The 21,685-nt window shown below is 37.1% G+C and overlaps 1 protein-coding gene across 1 annotated transcript in view; it reads right to left on the bottom strand.

Annotated features, from left to right (window-relative positions):
* Positions 1-8,791: 8,791 nt before the first annotated feature.
* The window catches only part of LOC150081903 (mitochondrial genome maintenance exonuclease 1-like), a 50,044-nt gene continuing 37,150 nt past the window's right edge, over positions 8,792-21,685 (bottom strand). The window contains exon 4 of the mRNA XM_090379807.1: positions 8,792-9,007. Within this exon, the coding sequence (XP_090235933.1) occupies positions 8,858-9,007 (150 nt within the window). The 3' untranslated portion in view covers positions 8,792-8,857. The remainder of the gene's footprint in view (positions 9,008-21,685) is intronic.

The following is a 21,685-nucleotide window of genomic DNA, read 5'->3' on the forward strand; positions in this document are numbered from 1 at the left end:
ATAAAGTAGAATGGCAAATAACACTGCACAATGTGGCATTTATACTTTTAAGTTTTTTAAAATTAGTTCAAAAGTTGATTGTGATCAAGGAAGGCTAATTTGATGTACACGATTAAGTCCAATTATCGGACACTAAAACCAAGAGGTGTCACACGATCACTTCGTTTTAGAACCAAATCTGGATGATTACATTTTCTACTATGATCACAGGAGGTCCCAGGTAGGGATAAAAGGGCCATAGGCCTCATGTTCAAAGCACTGTGGATTTGTTTACTGCTACATGATGAATAAAGACCACTTGTGTTTTAGTCCCTCCTTTTAATACTCTACTTGTTAAGAAAATCCTGAAAGTACACTCACTATAATGGCAGCTTCTCTAAGAAGAAAGGTCCATACACTTTGCAACATGCAAAAGTTTGTCTAAGTGAGAGGAAACAAAACACATTATTGCTCACAGAAGTGTGACTCAGAAGGTAGAACCAGAATAGTGGGTTAATAAGAAGATGACAAATCTAACAATACTACTGCTTCCTAAGGAGCATTACTGTTATACAAGGGGTGATTATTAAATTTGCAGACTGGTCAAGATCTTATCTTAATTGTCATCATCTGAATCTGTGGATTTCTCCTTCTCCAAATACTTTCCCTTGAACTTTACACTTTTGTACCCACCCATTAAATGCTCCTTGCAAGTCATTTTTCTGAAGACTGAAGTGCTTCCATTGTGGCTCTCCGGGCATTGTTAGGCTGGACGTGAAACGCTTGCTTTCAGAGCTTTCTTCAGACATGGAAAAAAAGGAGCAATGAATAAATGTCACCTTTCATTTATTAATTGCGGTGTTTATTTATTATTAGACTAGGGCAATTTCAATTCATCGGCAAAAGAAAATTTAGGGTAAAAGCCTAATACCCTTAGTTATAAAGCACTATATTTTACAAGTACAAATATTTTCATTTGTATATCATGTTCAGATATACCTTTTTATTAGAATTAGCATTCGTTGAGGCATATGTTGCAAGAAAGCAAGCTTATAGAGCATCAGCCAAAAAAAAAAAAAAAAAACTTCCCATTTCACCTATCCGGTCACTCCAAATATTTGTCTAGTTCAGCCCTTAAATTTATTTAAGCTCTCAACTTCCACAACAGATGGAAGTCTGTTCCAGCAATCAACTACCCGCTGGCTAAAGGAAAACTTCCACACATCTATTCTACAACTGTCTTTCCTCAATTTGAATCTATGCCACCTCAAGTTCTTAGAGCAAGCGGAAGTATCCAGTCAGCAAACCATACAAGGCCTTATAAACCTCGATCACATCACCTCACAGGAAGGGTAAAGATGACAACATTTAGCATACTCCATCCATTTGATCCTTCTGGTTTTAATTTCATTTAAAGCTTTCTGCCTTCAGGTGCTTAGATTCCAAGCAATACAATTTCTTCAAATGAGTATTCCACCTCTATGAAGTACTCAAGATGCACCTCGCTATTGCCTTTTACAACAGGATATCTTCCAGCTGCTTGTCCCTGATGGCCAAATTCCTTTATATCACTACTCTCATGGGCTGTCCTGCCTCTCTGCTTTGCTCAAAGAATTGCTTGGCAGATTGTAATTAGCCCTAGGTCTTTTTTGTCCTTCACCTCCTTGGTTGTGGTACCACATTGGATTCCATGTTTTTCGTCTTCCTGACAAGGCATACCTTAGCTTTTTTTTTGTTTTTTTTTTAATTAATAAGGTTGTAGGATGTTTATGACAAGGTGACATGCATCATCCTGCTAGTGATTAGCATGCCTAAAAGGACCAGTTTGCTCTAGTGAAGCCACTGTTTGAATCTGTGTAGTGATGTCCAGTAACATCAATAGATACTCAAAGTCATTAAAGGAGACATTAGATGTGAATAAGTCCTGAATCACCTTGGAAAACTTCCATTTTTCACGAATTTCTTCTTCTGTCAAATGAGTTCTTTGTATTTTGCAAAAAATGATAGTGGTTGCTATATAGCAGGTTATCTAAAACTTACCATTGAATGGAAACAATATTGTAGAGCAGTTTGATAGGGCTATAGTTGCATTGTTCCATTGGCAAAATGGGGTAGGTGTTAACACTGCTATTCAAAAGTGTAAGGTCAAAAGTGTAATTAAGGCTCTTCTTGAGAAGAGCCTTAATTAGTTTTCTTCGCCTACTTGTTTATGTGGACCACCGTAGCAGATAGTGTGCTGAACTCCCCGAGTAGGCAAAAAGGAGAAAATGTGTGCAACTTCTTCCAAGTCATTATACGTTCATTCTTTGTTAGGTCAACGGAAACTATGGTTGACATAAAGCCTAAAGCAACACTTGGAGCTATGGCATCTGATAAAGCATCTATAGCTTGTTGGAATATACTGCCCGATTAGATAGAAGGCCTGCTGTGCAGATCATTACAGTTCATGTGTAAAATGTGTTGCATTATTTAATTGCAGTTATTGAAGATGGTTCTGGTCTTTAAGTTTATGGGGATCCAACTTCACCTTCTCCATTCCTGGAAAGGAATGGTTGTAGTATTCGTGTCATCATCTGCGTGAAGATATATGACTGGTTCATCTGGGCCAGAGCTGATGGTTTCAATTTTATGATGTCTGTCGGTGTGAGATACAGTTGGCAGAACTGGGGCATTGTCGGTTCTATCTACCACATTTTCATTGGGGAGATATGGTTAATTTGATTTGTTTCTTGAGAGGTAACTTTCACCTCTACCCTATGCTTTTGAATTTTTTCCCTATTTTCCTGAGTTTACAGGATGTCTTGGATTACTGCCATTTGCATGTGCTTTAGATGCGCATTTTGGACAGCCTATTTCCTTGAAAAGTTGTTCATAAGGTCATATTCAGCAGTGTTGAGATAACACACATCAGGATGGTGTTCAGTGGGAAGCTCGCCATTATTCCTGATTATGTTTAGTTTGTATAACTTTTTATTTTGTTGTTATTTGGTTTTTAGGAGCATTAGCAACTAAGGCCATATTGCTCCTGGAACATGCGGTGGTCATTCCCTGACTTTTCCGCATCCTCAGTATTTGGTGGTCACGGGCTCGAACCCCAGTCTAATCAAGAAGCGTTTTATTTTGTAGCTCCTGAATTAGATCATATTAGCATTAGTAGAGAGAGAGGCATATGATGCACAAAAACAAGCTTATATAGCATCAGCCAAAAAAAAAAAAAACCTTTCCTGTTTCACACATCCATTTACTTGAAAACTTTGTTTAGTCCCCCCCCCCCCATTTAATCTGTCAACTTTCACAACAACAGATGGAAGTTTGTTCCTGAAATCAACCATCCGCTAGCTAAAGGCAAATTTCTGCACATCTATTCTACAATGTCTCCTCAATTTAAATTTATCCCCTTAGGTAAGGAATCTGAGCAAGACGAATCTCATCAACATTGAGCATGTCGAAACCATTTAAGCCCTTATACACCTCAATCAGATCACCTTGCAGGTGCCTAATCTCCAGATGCTACAATTTACAGAAATTAAGCCTGACTTGGCTCAATAATCAAACCATCGATATCAAGTGGACCAATCTGATTCATTCCCTTCTCTCTAGAGGTTACATGTCTTTTTTTTTTTGCATCCTTTGCCAAATATTTCTCATAATCTTCCTTTGTGACTTGATTACAGATTATATCTACCATAGGCATCTGTCTCCTGAAAATTTATATATAATATAATGCTGTGACATGCATTATATAAAAATATAATGCATGTCACATCCCATGCATTTTTGTTCTCTGCTACAAGTCTTACTAGTTCATCTGACATCCATTTAGGCCCGAAACCTTGAACAGTATTTCTTAGTTGGTATGAAAAGCCTAGTAGCTCCCAAAATTAATTCCTTGAATGGTTTTCATTTAGAATTTGGTGTTGGTAACATCATCAGCTGGTCCCACTGTATAGAATTTAAAAAAAATGTCTGAAACCACCATTCCCTTTACCCTCGATGGCAGTTACATCTCTGAGTAAATCCCATTCAGTACGTTGTGATCCACCTAGCAGTTCCTTTATCTGCAGATTCTTAATGCAAGAATAATCACTGCTGATAATCAGATCAAGAGTATTACTCCCTCTGGTTGCCTCTCGAACACGTTGCTGTAGAAAACAATCATCCAATAAATCCACAACTTGCTAGTGTGCAAGTGACCAACCCACAAGTTGTGGTCTATATCTGGGAAATTAAAATCCCCATTATAAGACAATCTGATTTACTGGCCCACTATTTCTCTGTACAGTTTTTCATTGTACTCATCAGTCATAAGGCCTATAACACACACTCTTACTCTCATTTTTGCTTTCCCAGTGCTTATGTCACACCAAACTGATTGAACACTGCACTGTCCAATGTATGCACTTCCTTGGATTTTATGTCTTTCTTAACTAACACTATCCCATTCTATCCTTTCTGTACACACTGTACTCCCAAAATTCCAATTCTGTATTCCTTACCTCTGAATGACACATCTCTGATATCCCAACATGAGCCTTTGATGTCTTCACCAGCACCTCCAATTCATCAAATTTATTTGCTATACTCCTAGCATTGGTGTACATGCAAGTATACATGTACCTGTTCTTACTCTTTATTCTGTGACATTCATCAGGCCCTACTCTGCAATTACCACTTTGGACGTTTATGATGATTATGTACTTAATGTTGCATGTGCGGTGTCTTATATCTAACTTTTCTTGCCATTTTGGGTGAACTTGCTGCATTTTCTAGGCATTTCTATATAAAAAATGGGAATGGGAATATAGTACAGATTTATATGACAGAGAATTCAAGATAAGGAATAATGGGAATTCCTGTTGCTGTTTGTTCATAGAAGCCTTTGTTGTTGTTGTTGAGTTAGTGGTGCATCGATCAGCTGCCACGACATGGCAGATCTGCTCTTTGGATTCAAAAGCTATCAAGGTTATATTGCAGCTATTAAAATCATGCAAGAAACATGTTTCATTTCTAGTCTTTTAGTACTAAATGCAATCATGTTTATGTATTAAAGAAAAATGAAAATTTCTTCAATGCTTTATTTTTTCTAAGATGTTCTAGAGGGTTTCACTTGAGAGAGTGAGAAAAATGTTTTTCATTCTGTAGTGTATATACTTGGCCGTCTATGATTAAGTGGTGTATTCTAATCCAGGGGCATTTTCAGAGAGAGCAGAGGGGAATATGCCACCCTTAACCATGTGTATAAATGTCCCTAGGTCTATCTAAATAACACTCAAAAACCTGGTCGTCATCCCCATACAATATCTGGAACTGAGCAGAGGGGAATATGCCACCCTTAACCATGTGTATAAATGTCCCTAGGTCTATCTAAATAACACTCAAAAACCTGGTCGTCATCCCCTTACAATATCTGGAACTGTTCAAAAGCAACCTTGATAGAGTAATATGTATAAATATTTTACACTTGATAGTAATAATACATGAAATTTGACAGCAATACTTGATAGTAACATAATACAATAAATCTGATAGTAACATAATACAATAAACTTGATAGTAATACTTGATGAAAACTTAATACATTTAACTTTATAGAATAACATAATGTAAACAAAATATCTTCAATGCTACATAATTGGTGAATAAAGTAGTGTTATTATTGAATTTAAGTATATTGTTGTTGTTATTTGGTTTTTAGGATTAGTAACTAAGGCCATATTGCTCCAGGGATATGTGGTGGTCATTCCCTGACATTTTCGCATCCTTCATATTTGGTGGTCATGGGCTCGAACCCCGGTCTAATCAAGAAGCATGTGCTATGCACTGCTGCTCCTGCCCACCTGGCTTTAAGTATATTAGTTTAGTGCAGTATTCTCAATTATACTGAATTTAAATGGAAATCATATCCCAGACTAGAGAAGCAAAGCAACGAGCTCAAAGTATAAGGAGTGGCGTGGCTCGGGGCAGACAGAAGGGGCCATTCTGCTAGGAATCATGGCACAATGAAATGTGGTAGACATGGAGACGATACCACTGTGCTAGCCATACATGGGGACGATACCACTGTGCTACCCATACAGACAGGCACTTATGGTTTATTTCCCGTCTGGAACAAGACACAATGCTAAGGGAGATGTCTTTTTGTGTTTTGTTGCATATAGTGTTAATAAATTAGGTGCCAAATGGGCATTCTGATGGGTGTCTATGAGAGCTTGAAGAATAGGGTGGATACGCTTGTAGGAATTAAACTAAATACAATGAAGTACTAAATACTTTTGAAAACAATATATTAGACAAACAAGACACAAAATTCAAGTTAGAAACAAGTTAAGACTATAGCAACAAGATCAACAAAAAAGTTAATAAACAGACATTGACCTGTAATAATTTCTGCGGAATGGAATCTTAAACAAATATCATATAAGTTTAGATTTAACAACAAAACATAACACCTCCCCCCATCCAGGACCTCTACTAATGGGGATGGGTAGTCATGCACCAGGATTTCTCAGTGGAAACTTTCATATCTTTTCCTCCATAAAACCTTCAGGCTCTTCTAAATCTCTAAATATTAAAATTTCCAAACTATTAGTGAAAATATGAGGGGGTGGAAATTTTCCTTCTATCCTTTTCCTTTTCTGTTCTTCTATATAACCCCCCCCCCCAATGCTTACTTTAAATACTACAATGGAATGTGCCTGTGTCCTGTGAATACGGCTTCAGCACGTGTTTGCTTGCCCTGTGAAGATGGTATCAGTGAAAAGCTTTCGTCAAGCTTTGGGTTTCCTCCCTTTATATCTCTACTATTAGTGATGAAAGGATTTAAGGTAAAATCACTTTTGTCCTGCCACAAAGTTCCTCTGTTGGAGATTTTGTAACATACTTTAGGCAGGTTTTCTAAATACTAATTCCATCTATTTTAATTAGTTAATTTCATTCTATAATGAACTATGTGTTGTTTTATACCGTACCTTGAAGCAATTATTATGGGTTCCCTTTTCCTGAAGGTCTGAACAAAACTTGAACATCTCGGGTAAGAGAATTCCTGGCTTAAAATTTCTATATTTATATTCCTAATTAAAAAAAAATTCTTCTTGAGATCTTAGACTGCCTTTTTTAAGAAATTTAATATAAAATCTTAATTTAAAATGAAGTCACAGATCCTATACAACAGCAAATCACGAGTTAGCATTTGTCCAATTTTACATATATTAGCGAGTCTCGATCACACAAGTTGTCGTGTCCAATGTGTAGCTTCAAGTTTTGAGACAATAGAATTTCCATAAATGACATATTGTAAAAAAAATGGAGGTCCTAAAGTCTCGAAACTTTATTAGACAGTTGGGCAGACAACCTGAGTAGAGAACCGTCTCAACTACTACTCAAGTTGCCTGTCCAACTAGAATTTCCATAATGATTTTTAAATGAGGTCAATGTATGCTATAAAAGTTCAGAAAATTGAAGGATAACGAAGTTAGTAAGATCAGTATTGCTGCTGACAGCGAAAAATGAAAGCATTACTGATCTTGTTGAATAATGCTCTTATATTGAAGAGACAAATCTTGCTCCTTTCGAAGATGACTTGAATGTGGAATGTACGAGGGGTGTTCATTAAATTTGTAGACTGGTGCAAGATCTTACTTGCCATCATCTGAATCTTCTGTGGATTTCTTCCTCTTGAAATACTCTCCCTTGAACTTTACACACTTTAGCCTGCTGTACCCATGCATTAAATGCTTCTTGCAAGCCATTTTTCGAAAGAATGCAAAGTGCTTCCATTGCGGCTCTCTGAGCATTGTGCCGAATGTGAAACATCTGCCTTTCAGAGCTTTCATCAGACGTGGAAACAGGAATAAATCACCTGGGGCTAAATTCGGTGAATAAAGGGGATGTGGTAGAACCTTAGCACCTATGCCAGTGATGATTGCCCACACAATAGTAGCCATATGGGGTCTGGCATCATCTTGATGGAGAAACCACATCATGCTGGAAAGTTTAGCCATTGGAATATGGCCATTCTACCATGACACATTACCATATGTTTATTCATCTCTTTATAACTGTTTCTGATGCATTTAAGCCTTCCGTCTGACACAATAACGAATCACATATCACTGTTCAATCTGTATGTCCGACATGATACTTGTTTTAAAAATGATCGTCAGTGACATGCAGCTAAAAAAAAAAAAAAAAAACACCTCTTCATGCAACACTAGCTCGACAAGTATTGTCATGCACAGACAGTCTACTCAGTAGTGAACAGGGAGAGCACCTTCAGCAGCAGTTATGGAACGTTTGTGTGGTAAACCTAACATCTACACAAATTAAATGATGTTAAATGATCACCCCTTGTAACTTCGTTATAAGCAGAAAAGATGGTGACAACTTTCACTGCAATAGGGATCCCAACAAAATGAAGAAACAAGCTGGGCAGATTCACTTTGGACTTTCTTCAAGCTAATGGATTCAGACTCCTCATTTTGACCTCAAAAACTTTGTCATTTGGCATCAATCAGTAACTGATCCATCATCTTATTCTTTTTTCACTTCATTTATATTTGTTTTAATTTGATTTGTTACTGTGCATTTAAAATTATTGTTCATTAAAATAAAAAAAAACTGGTACGAATATTTGCATTCAATTTCTGTGTGGGGATACTAGTCCACTCCAGGAACAATACTTTCAAGAAGAAACCTCAATACAATAATATTCTCCTTTTTAGTGTGGAAAAACAGAAATGAAATAATTTACAATAGACATTAAACCAACAAAGTAAATTGAGACTACTTCATCTTTCTCAATTTCTTCTCTTCACTGAGTCTGATAATTTATAAATTTCTTTTACAGTAATATTTATTAAAATAAACAAGCAAAAGAACATCACAGTTCTCCTTGCTGAACTTTTATCCAATAAAGCTGCAACCGCTGTAACCACTCTTTCCAATATGTTTCACATACTCCTTTAGACATATAATGTATATGACCTGGTTTTCCATCCTCATAAGCTATAACTATCATAGCACGATCAACCTGCAAAATTTAAAAAAAAAAAAAAAAAAAAATTTTCTTTTATTTAAAATTATGGATTTATTTCCATCTTATTGCACTAATTATATCTAAATACAGTCAAACCCAGTTATAATGTGCCTGAACATAATGAGGTATGGCTATCCTCAGTGAGCAAATCCTATCCTCAAGCATTTCTTTACAAAAATTTAACATACGAATGGGGTTTGAAACTATGTAGTGCAAGCATGAAATGGTAGTGACACAGTGTTAAATATTTTTGTATTTAATGTATAATACATCGTAAGGAGTATCGGTAAGGGTATTCAATCCACGTGTTGGACAATATTTTGCAGTTCCGGCAAACGCTAAATTTTTAATTATATTTAGCCATTTTATTGATTTAATTGTTATATTAAATTATTTTCTATAAGTGGCTTATAGATCTAGTCAAGCTCCTTGGTTTATTTTGAATTTAGATAGCAATTTTTAAAGTTAATTAATACTTAGTGTCTGTAGATTTACAGATTGTAATTTGCCGCCATTATTATACGATACAACATATATCCAGAACTAGATAGCGTAAGGTTTAACGTAAAACTAGATAGCGAAACACGTAGTACTGTATTAGAAATCCGTTAGCTTAGTATAGTATAATATCATCAATTAATCAGTAAAATTTATTAATCTTATTAAATTGCATTGTCAATTAAATTGTACTTTTTTTAACTAAATACATATGACCTAGATTTTACAAACATAACATTATAAATTAATACATATATCTTGGCAGGAGATACGAAAGTCATATAATGTAACTCGGAGATAATATTCAATACTGAACTATATACATATATAGTGTTATAACTGCATTGGGATATAAGATTAGGGTTATATTTTTGTATTGTAATCAGGAACAGGACATGATATTGCCATGGAGAATGTCTTAGTGTGTGCAATGTAAGGAGTGTGAGGAAATCAGGCGCCAACTCAGTGTTGTTATGGGCCTATGAGATCTTGAAGGACAGAGTTGATGCCCTCGAAGGATTTAAATTGAGGGGCCCATCAAGCTCTCAGCTGCCCACATCAACACCATAGCTTGCACTTGAACATCACGCAACACAGTGGCAACCCCCCAGGGCAGAATGTGCTAGTCTCAAAGGAACTAGTTGTTGTCAGTGACTCTATTGTCAGGGGAATGGGGAACATATTGTGCAAAAAGGAGAGGTGGAACAAGTCCAGGGTATGTCTACCAGGGGCAATTTTGAAGATGTTGAAAGCAGATATCATCTTTTAAAGGCACAAAAGTTGATATTGTTGTACACATTGGCACTAATGATATTAAGAGTAGGAGACTGGAGGAATTACTTAACAAGTATAGGTCAATGTTCAAAAAAAGCCGAGTTAGGGTTGAATTTGAACATGTCTGCAATTCTGCCCAGACACGACAGAACTATATGACGAGAGCCTTGTCGATCAATTCGGCCCTGGAGAGATCATGCAAGGCAAAAGGGTTAGAATTTTTCTCAGCCTAGTTTGTGCTTGTTAACAAGAGAGACTGCTTCTACAGGGATGGGATACACTTAAATAGAAAGGGTGCAAGAATATTTGCTGATGCTATTGAGGTAGTGCTAGGTGGGTCTGAAAACTGCTAGCTTGGGGAATACATGGATTAACAGATTAACATTAGCCACTGGCAGAGGTGAAAGTGATTCTTGCACTGCTTCTACTAGAATGAGCAGCAGCCTGGAAAACAAAGTGCAGGGGATTCCAGAGACTGCTGGGAGTCATTGTAGAACAAGTAAATACATGGGTTGTGTCAGGGTAGCTAAGAATAGGAACAGGAGCATGTATACTTGTGTATACACCAATGCTAGGAGTTTGGTAAATACATTTGATGAATTTGAGGTGTTTGACAAAATATCAAAGACATATTGTATTGATGGGATATCAGAGACATGGTGTTACACAGATATAAGGAATACAGAACTGGAATTTGGGGAGTATAATGTATACAGGAAGGGAGGAGGGGTTATGCTATTGGTTAAGAAACACAAAATCCAAGGAAGTACAGCCAGTTGACATGGCTGGACAGTACAGTGTCAAGTCAGTTTGATGTGACACTGGGAAAACAAAATTGAGAGTAGGAGTATGTTATAGGCCTAATGACTCTGATGAGTATAATAAACAGCTGCACAGAGAAACAGAGTGGGCCAGTAAATCAGAGTGTCTTATAATGGGGGATTTTAATTTCCCAGATATTGACTGGAATTTGTGGTTTGGTCACTCACACACTAGCAAGGCTTTTGCAGATTTATTGGATGATTGTTTTCTACAGCAGCATGTCTGGGAGGCAACTAGGGTTAGTAATACCCTTGATCTGATTATGAGTAGTGATTCTGCATTCATCCAGAATCTGCAGATAAAGGAACCACTAAGTGGCAGTGATCACAGTGTGCTGAAGTGGAATTTACTCAAAGAGGTAACTACCATCAGGCGTAAAGGGAAGGGTTTTTGCTTTTATAAAGGTGACTACGGTGGTCTGAGATAGTATTTACATTCTAAATGGTGGGACCAATTGATGTCACCAACAGCAAATTGGGAAGCATTCAAAGAATTAACCTTGGAAGCTACTAGGCATTTCATACCAACTAAGAAATATTGTTCAAGGTTTAGGCTTAAATGGATGTCAGATGAACTAATGAGACATATGACAGAGAAGAAAAATGCATGGGATACATATAAATTAATGGGTGACATGGAAGCCTATGATAGATATAAGCTGGTCTGTAACCAAGTCACAAAGGAGATTAGGCAGGCAAAGGCAGATTATGAGAAATCCTTGGCAAAGGATGCAAAAAAAAACAGAAAAGAGTTCTTTACCTATGTAAACTCTAGAAGGAAAGGGATGAATCAGATTGGTCCACTGGATATTGATGGTTCAACAGGTGAGGATCCTGCTCAGGTGGCTAACAAACTAAACGAATATTTTGCATCTACATTCACACATGAGGAGTTATTCAGGGAGGGGAATTCCAGAGGTGAATTAAACTCTGTCAGTGAGCTAGATGATTTTGTAATAACTGAGAGCAAAGTGTAGGAGAGATTGTTGAAGATAAACAAAAGAAAGGCACCTGGGGTGGATAAGATCTATCGAGTTATATTAAAGGAAGCAGCAGAGGAAGTAAGAAAACTCTTAGCCATAATTATGAGAGCTTCTTCGGACTCAGGGGAGGTACCTATGGACTGGAGATATGCAAATGTGACCCCATTCACAAAGGAGGATCAATGGGCAACACAAGTAATTACAGACCTGTTAGTTTAACTTCTGTTCCATGGAAATTAATGGAGACACTGGTTAAAGAAGCACTGCGGCATCATCTAGACAAGGCTTCAGTTATTGATCGGACACAGCATGGGTTTTTTAAGGGGAAGTCTTGTCTGACCAATTTGATTGGATGCTATGATGTGGTCACAAAGGAACTGGATGCAAAGAATAATTTTGATATCTTATATTCGGATCTTAGAAAGGCTTTTAATACTGTTACACGTGGAAGACTGCTGCACAAATTGGAGCAGTGTGGAATTGGAGGCAAATTACTGTTATGGATAAAGGGATGGTTGAGTGAGAGAAGACAGTGGTAATCAATGGAAACTGCTCTTCGTGGACTAATATTATTAGTGGAGTCCCCCAGGGTTCAGTGTTGGGTCCATTGTTGTTCTCATTATTTATTAATGATACTGATGATGATATAACAGGTTTAATGTCCAAATTTGCAGATGATACAAGGTTGGCAGAGTTGTTAATGACACTAATGACAGTACGCTGCTACAACAGGATCTAGAAAAGTTGAGCAATGGGCTGAAAGGTGGCAACTGAAGTTCAACACTGACAAATGTAAAATACTGCATATGGGAAGCAGTAACTCCAGATTAACATATCAACTGTGTTGTATTACACTGACAGTGGTAGAGAATGAAAAAGAACTGGGGATAATTATGCAGGCAGATATGAAGTTTTCTGAGCAGTGGAGACAGGCTGCAAGAGTAGCTCATGGTGTCTTGTCAATGATATATAGGAATTTTTTTAGTAGGGATAAGGAGGTGATTATCCCCTTGTATAAGGCAATGGTCAGGCCACACCTTGAGCTGCATACAGGTCTGGAGGCCTTATTTTAAGAAGGATGTAGAGCTGCTGGAACTAGTACAGAGAAGGGCAACAAGATTAGTGAAGGGTTGCTGTTATGAAGAAAGGCTTAAGTTTTGCAAATTACAGTGCCTGGAGGCTAGGCACCTACGAGGTGATCTGATTGAGGTGTATAAAGCCTTGAATGGTTTGAGCATGCCCAATGCTGATGGGATTCTTCCTCTTGCTCAGAATAATCACCTGAGAGGGCATAAATTCAAACTGAGGAAAGACAGTTTCAGAATAGATAGGATAGATGTACTGAAGTTTGCCTTTAGCCAGCGGGTGGACTGCTGGAACAAACTTCCATCTGTCGTAGAAGTTGATAGCTTAAATAGATTCAAGGCAGAAGTGGGCAAACATTTGGAGAAAGTGGATGGGTGAAATGAGAAGGGTTTTTTTTTTTTTTTTGGCTGATGCTATGTAAGCTTGCTTTCTTGCATCATGTGCCTTTTCTAATGCTAACATTTCAAATGGCAACCCACTAAATTTCATGCAGTTTCAACAATGCCTTTTCTTAATTACAGGTCTTGTGTGAATGAGGAAAGATGGACAAAATCAGTCCCTTTATAGTCATTCAATAATTGCAAAAATAAAACAGGAATAAAGCCAAAAGCAATTCATGAGGGTATGGTTATTATATTGGGGAGGATGCTCTTTCCTATTGTATGGTTAAGAAGCGGGCAGCAAAATTTAAATGAAGGGGAGGGAGCCTGGAAGATGACATGCCGTGGAAGACCTACAACATCCATCACTCCAGATTTTTTGGCAGTGTGCATGATTTGGTAATGGATGATTGACTAGTGCACATTAGGTACATGGCCAGCATCTCGGGCATCTCATTTGAATGTGTGTACCACATAACAAGAGAGATTCTTTCTATGATAAAGGTGTCAGCATAATGGGTTCCAAAGTTGTTGACAGCAGATCAAAAACTGAAAAGTTTAAGTTGAGTGAACATCTGCACCATTTTCAAGGAAATGCAACAAATTTCCTTTCAAGGTTTGTGATATGGGCCCATCATTTTCAGCTAGAAACAAATGAGCAATCCACACTGTGGTACACAGCTGAACTTCTTCTAAAGAAAGCCAAGTAGATTTATTTTGGCAGAACAGGATCTAGAAAAGTTGAGCAATGGGCTGAAAAGTGGCAACTGAAGTTCAACACTGACAAATGTAAAATACTGCATACGGGAAGCAGTAACTCCAGATTAACATATCAACTGTGTTGTATTACACTGACAGTGGTAGAGAATGAAAAAGAACTGGGGACAATTATGCAGGCAGATATGAAGTTTTCTGAGCAGTGGAGACAGGCTGCAAGAGTAGCTCATGGTGTCTTGTCAATGATATATAGGAATTTTTTTTAGTAGGGATAAGGAGGTGATTATCCCCTTGTATAAGGCAATGGTCAGGCCACACCTTGAGTACTGCATGCCTTATTTTAAGAAGGATGTAGTAATGACATCAGTATTTTGGATGCTGATCTAGTACCACTGGACCCTATTTCCTAATTTGAAAAGATACCTGGCTCTCATCTATTTTCTCCCCTACAGTGACATCATGCTACAGTGGATGCATTTCTGGAGGCTGAAGAGAAAGTTTTCTTTCCAACTGGAATCATCACATTGCTACCATATTGCTAATGTGTTATTGGATTCCTCAAACAAACCCTTCATACTTAGGGCACAAAATTTTCATCTGCCCCCCTCATATATAACAAGTATGCTTCATGGATATGTTTGAGCAAATTTGATCCACTCATTTCCAAAACACATATCATGAGCTACTGTGTTCTTTTTCTGTGGTATATTCCCTCAATTTAAATCACTAAAATTTATAAACAACAAGACTTATCCAAGATTAATTAGTGCAGATGTTCAGTTTCTCTCCTATCTTCCTCATTTAGAGATGCAATAAAAAGCACACAATGAAATGTTAACTGCAGTACATCAATGAAAAAGTAAACATTTGTTTGTGAGAGGGGAACTAGCTACAATATCTGTCAGTTACAATTATCATAAATTTTTGTAAACAGCACATGACATTCAACTGTATTGGGAACAGTGAAAGCCACTGGGTCCAATAAGCATTAAGCAGGAATAAAACCTGCCAGAGCATTTAGAGGCTTTGTGTGTAGTACATGTTATAAAGAATTCCAGAACTGGGGATCATAAATTCAAATTACAAGGCAAAGTGGAGGAGAAATTGTTGAAGTTAAACATAAGAAAGGCACCTGGGATGAATGGGATCTATGCAGTTATGTTAAAGGAGTCGGCAAAGAAAGTAAGCAAACCCTTAGCCATAATTATGAAAGCATCCTTGGACTCAGGGAAAGTCCCCACAGGTTGCAGATGTATCACCAATTAAGAAAGGGGATTCAAAGAGTGACACGAGTAATTACAGACCAGTTAGCTTAACTTCTGTTCTGGGGAAAATAATGGAGTCACTGGTTAAAGAAGCACTGCAGGATCATCTAGACAAGACTGCAGCAATACTTCAAACACAGCATTGGTTTGTTAAGGGGAGTCTTGTCTGACCAATTTGATTGGATACTATGATGTGGTCACAAAGCAACTGGATGCAACAAATAATTTTGATATCATATACAGGAACTCCCTGACTTACGTAATACTCGACTTACGGAAATTCGACTTTACGTAAGTTTTTGCCAGCTGGTGCAAACTTAAAATCGTGGAAACAAATTTTGCATCATGTAGGAAAAAATTGAGGTATCATGAAAATATTGTAATGTGAACCCAATAACACATTGGTTTTATTTTGTAATTTGTTCCAAGTCCTTGGAAGTTGAAAATTTCGCTATATTACTAAGCTATTTATCTCTCTAAAAGATCGTATTTATAATGGAAATTGCACTACACTTTCATCGTTATCATATGTTCCCATTATAAGAATCAATTTTGAATGCCTTTGAGATATTTTTCTAAAGCACATTTCTGGAGGTCACGACCATAAAACAACAAAAACAATTTGCATTTTCTGGTTTATTGGGCTTTTCTGTTAGTGCATCTAATTATAAATGGGTAGTAAACTCAATCTTATTGCATTTGCAATAATACCGATAACTGAAATTGTGTGGGTTTATACGATATTATGGATAAATGTGTTCCTCTTCACCGAAATCTTCAATCATATAAAAAACAAATTTTCAGAAACTTCTCTTCATTCCTATTTATGTATTGCAATGATGAAGGGAAAGCGACCAATGAAAAATGCAAGTGGTGGTAGTGCCAGGAAACAAAACAAAATTGATTTAGAAATGAAGATTATTAATTAAGAAGCAAGACAGAGTTTGTCATCTATTGCAAGGGAATTAGGTCTCGCTGCTTCAACAGTGAATACTATTTTAAAGGACATCAAAGGATCAATCACTTAAGATCAATAGTGATCACAAAACAGCGTTCAAGTGCTATATCAAAGATGGAACAGCTGTTAATAATATGGATGGAAAATCAGATTCAGAAGCGAGTACCACAGAGTCTAATGACAACTCAAGAAAAAGCAACAAGTATTTATAAAGATAATTAAGGATAAATAAGGCAAACCCCAACCCAAGTTTGTGGCAAGCAATGGGTGCTTTAATAGGTTCAAGCACTGTGCTGGTTTCCACCATGTTAAAGTATACGGTGAAGTCACCAGTTCTGATTCTGCAGCTGCAGAGAAATTGTGATGTGTTGGAAAAAATTATTGATGAAGGTGGCTATTCAATGCAGCAAATTTTTAATGTTTATTAAAACCACTGCTTTTGTACCATTCTGGAAATCCTCGTGCATTAAAGGGCATCAATAAAGCCACCCTACCTGTGTATTTCTGATTGAAACTGAGCATGGATAACAATATCTCTCTTTAAGGATTGGTTTAAATGCTCCTTCATTCCCTCCATTCAAAATCATTCCAAGATTTTGCTTCTATTAGATAATGCACCACGCCATCTTAAACATTAATAAGGCCTGGGCAGAAATTACTAAAAGTTGTTTAAATGGTGCATGGAAGAAAATATGCCCACGGCACTTAAAAGGCGTCGAAGGATTTTAAAAAGACGAATCATATGAAGAGGTTACAGATAAGATTGTAAAGGTTGAGAAGCTACTTCAGTTGGAGGTTGATGCCAAAGACATGTAGGAGTTAATAGAGGAAGAAGAGAAGGCATTATCTAACAAAGAACTTATTGACATGCAGGCATCGACAGTGAAATAAGAAAATGCTGACAAAGCTCAAGATTAACCAAATGAGGAGCCGAGACGCATCATCACCAGAGAGATGGCAATAGCATTTCGTGAAATTGCATCGGCAATGGAGAGGTTTGAGAAGATGGATACTGACAACAAATGATTCTTAAAAATTAACAGAGGGGTGAATGATATGCTTGCTTGCTACAAAGAAATCTATGATGAAAAGAAAAAAGCCACCATCCAGTCATCCATTAATATGTTCTTTTGTAAGGTTCCGCAGCTGACCCCCTTCTAAATCTCCACAGCCTTCAACCTCCGCAGCGGCGTATGTATCAGCTGATGACATCGATTCTAGCAACAATGCTCGAGAGGTAAAACTTACTGATGTTATGCCTGTCTCCACTCTTTTTCGTAATTTTATAATTTTAAAATTTTTTAAATTGCACGGTTTGTAATTTTTTCCGTGCAAGAGATAAAAAAATTGAATAAATACAATAAATAATTCTATTTACATGTTCGTCAAACACTTCTTTTTTGATTCAATCAATTCAGCGAGCACAGTTGCGAGTGCTGCACAAGCATGGGGGAAATTCTGACTTATGTAAAATCTGACTTATGTAGCATCCCGTGGCCCTTTCGTAAGTCAGGGAGTTCCTGTACTTGGATTTCAGGAAAGCTTTTGATAGTGTTGTACATGGAAGACTACTGTACAAACTCAAGCAGTATGGCATTAAAGGCAAGTTGCTACAATGGATAAAAGGTTGGTTCAGTGGGAGAAGACTGGTAATCAGTGGACACTACTCTTTGTGGACTAATGTTATTAGTGGCGTCCCCTGGGGTACAGTGTTGGACCCATTGTTGTTTTGTATATTTATCAATGATATTGATGAAGGTATATCAAGCTTAATTTCCAAGTTTGCAGATGACAGAAAGGTTGGCATGGTTGTTAATGACAGTATGCTACTGCAACAGGATCTAGAAAATTTGGGCAGATGGGCTGAGAAGTGACAACTAAAGTTTAACACTGACAAATGGAAAATGCTGCATACGGGTAGCAGTAACCCCAGAGAAACATACCATCTGTGTGGTACTAACTCAGGGTGGTAGAGAATGAAAAAGACTTGGGAGTAATTGTGCAGTCAGATATGAAGTTTTCTGAGGAGTGCAGACAGGCTGCCAGAGCAGGTCATGGTGTATTATCAATGATATACAGAAATTTTGCTAGTAGGAGAGGGAAGTGATTATCCCTTTGTACAAGGCAATGACCAGGCCACACCTTGAGTACTGTGTACAGGTCTGGAGGCCTCATTTTAGGAAGGATGTAGAGTTGCTACAATGAGTACAGAGAAGGGCAACAAGACCGGTGAAAGGAACGAAGGGGTTTCTCTTACGTAGAAAGGCTTAAGTTGTGTAAATTGCTGCATCTAGAGACCAGGAACCTGCGAGGTGATCTGATTAAGGTATATAAGGTCTTGAATGGTTTGAGCAGGCTCAATGGTGTTGGGATCCTTCCTCTTGCTTAGATTACTAACCTGAAGGGGCATAAATTCAAATTGAGGAAAGAGGTTGTAGAATAGATGTGTGTAAATTTGCCTTTAGCCAGCAGCTAGTTGATTGCTGGAACAAACTTCCTTCTGTCATTGTGGAAGTTGATAGCTTAAATAAATGGTCATCCATGTTAGCATTATGTCTTATGGAAGGCTTTTAAATTAGGTAATGACTTGGTAATTTTTTCATCTCTTGTTTTTTTTTTTTTTGAGTTGTTTTGAAACAATAATAACAATCAATTTATCATTAACAACCAATTTTGCATGCAGGATAAAATGCAATCATTTAAGAAATTTAAAGCTTTTAATTCCTACAATTTAATTATCACTGAACTTTTCAGTGAAATAGCACACACATGTGCTGCTCTGGAAAGCTTCAGAAAAGTTTTCCAGTGAGACCAAAATATGGTACACAATAACTGAATTTGATCTGATTTTACTACTGCAAAAACGACTGTGGTTATACTAAGCTGGAAAAGATTAAAATATCAATGAAGATAGAAATTCTGGCAATCTTTAAAATGGTCACCTCATCAAATTGTTATATATATATATTTCTATTTAAATCCAAATGAATCTAAAATTAGGCAGCAGAAATAAGAGTAAAAATAAGTGAAAATAAAAATAAGAATAGTATAGCAGACATTGGTGGTAGCAAAAATGCAAAAACCACATGTTGCTTTTATATAACTGTAATATTATGTTACAATAAAAAGAAATGTAAGTATGCCAGTAGCATGGCAAACCAGTAGAGCGAAGAATTTAACATGCAAAATTAAGATTAGAGTAATGTTGGGGAAACATTATAGACTAATTTAGAATATAGAGTCCAAATTAAATGAAAATTTAGCGGTGCCCCCCTTTTATTGATAGGCACCAGTTTCTGAAACCGTGAAATATCACATAACTAATTTAGAAAATAGAGTACAAATTAAATGCAAATTTAGCGGCGTCCCCCTTATGATAGGCACCAGTTTCCAAAACATGCGAAATATCACATATGTAAATGTAATCTGCCAACAATACAGAAATTAAGTTTAAATAGCAAAGGAAGGTTAAAATAGAGAAAGCAGTAGAACAAACTATAATAACAAGTTGAATACGAAAGACTGATCATTATGCCCCAACTCATCGGTGGACCACAAGGCCATAATAGTCAGGGAACCACTACATTTCGAACGCTACACAAATCCATGTCACAACATAATGATACAATGATCACACTACCGGTGCAAAATATTTGTACAACGGTGGTCCATATGTAGTGGAAAATAATAGGATAGAGAAATAATACTCACATGGAGAAACCAAACTACTGAACAGACAAAGCAACTGCTGAATATATATATATAGGAATAAATTAGGCTATAGAGGGCAGCACGGATGCAGCGTTAGCAATTCATCACACTACTACCACGTAAATATAATTCCAATTAAATCCAAATGAATCTAAAATTAGGCCGCAAAAATAAGAGTAAAAATAAGTGAAAATAAAAATAAGGATAGTATAGCAAACATAGTGGTAGCAAAAATGCAAAAACCACATGTTGCTTGTATATAATTCTAATATTATGTTACAATAAAAAGAAATGGAAGTATGCCAGTAGCGTGGCACACCAGTAGAGCGAAGAATTTAACATGCAAAAGTAAGGTTAGAGTAATGTTGGGAAAACATTATAGACAGAATGATACAATGATCACACTACTGGTGCACCGGTAGTGTGATCATTGTATCATTCTGTCACAGCATGGATTTAAGTAGCATTTGAAATGTAGTGGTTCCCTGACTATTATGGCCATGGGGTCCACTGGGGAAATGGGGCATAATGGTCAGTCTTTCCTATTCAATTCGTTATTATAGTTTGTTCTACTCCTTTCTTTATTTTAACCTTCCTTTGCTATTTAAATTTAATTTCTGTATTGTTGGCAGGTTACATTTACATATGTGATAATTCACATGTTTCAGAAACAGGTGACTATCATAAGGGGGGGTGCCGCTAAATTTGCATTTAATTTGTACTCTTTTTTCGAAATTAGTTATGTGACATTTCACAGTTTTGGAAACTGGTACCTATCAATAAGGGGAAGGACGCCGCTAAATTTTCATTTAATTTGGACTATTTTCTAAATTAGTCCATAATGTTCCCCCCAACATTACTCTAACCTTACTTTTGAATGTTAAATTCTTCACTCTACTGGTTTGCCACGCTACTGGCATATTTCCATTTCTTTTTATTGTAACATAATATTACAGTTTATATATATATATATATATATATACACACACACACACACACAGGTAGTTCTCGACTTTACGAGTTAATTCGTTCCTAGCGCATCAAATAGGTGTCAAATAGCAACTACAGTATTTCCCACCAAGCCTCTTGTACTTGGTTTCACAAAACATCCATGGTCTGTGCCCATGGGTGGCATTGTAGATGGTGTCCAATCAGGGCACAGATGCAGAATGGGGGAAAAATCCAGACACCTGGGTGACCAAAAAAATATATGTCAACACTATAAAGACATTCAGAGGAAATCCCTGACATCTATGTTTGTTTGATGTCATATTTCAGCAGGATAGTGCTGAAATATGACATCAAGCACCGTAGCAAGAAAGGGGAGAACAATGGGTTACAGATCTCAGTGACACAGCAGTTGTTGTTATTTGGTTTTTAGGAGCATTAGCAACTAAGGCCAAATTGCTTCGGGGCTATGCGGTGGTCATTCCCTGACCTTTCCACATCCCCGTATTTGGTGGATCACGGGCTCGAACC

Source organism: Mastigoproctus giganteus, chromosome 8 (assembly GCF_048544385.1).
Source record: "Mastigoproctus giganteus isolate SK-2022 chromosome 8, ASM4854438v1, whole genome shotgun sequence".
Lineage (NCBI taxonomy): Eukaryota > Metazoa > Arthropoda > Arachnida > Uropygi > Thelyphonidae > Mastigoproctus > Mastigoproctus giganteus.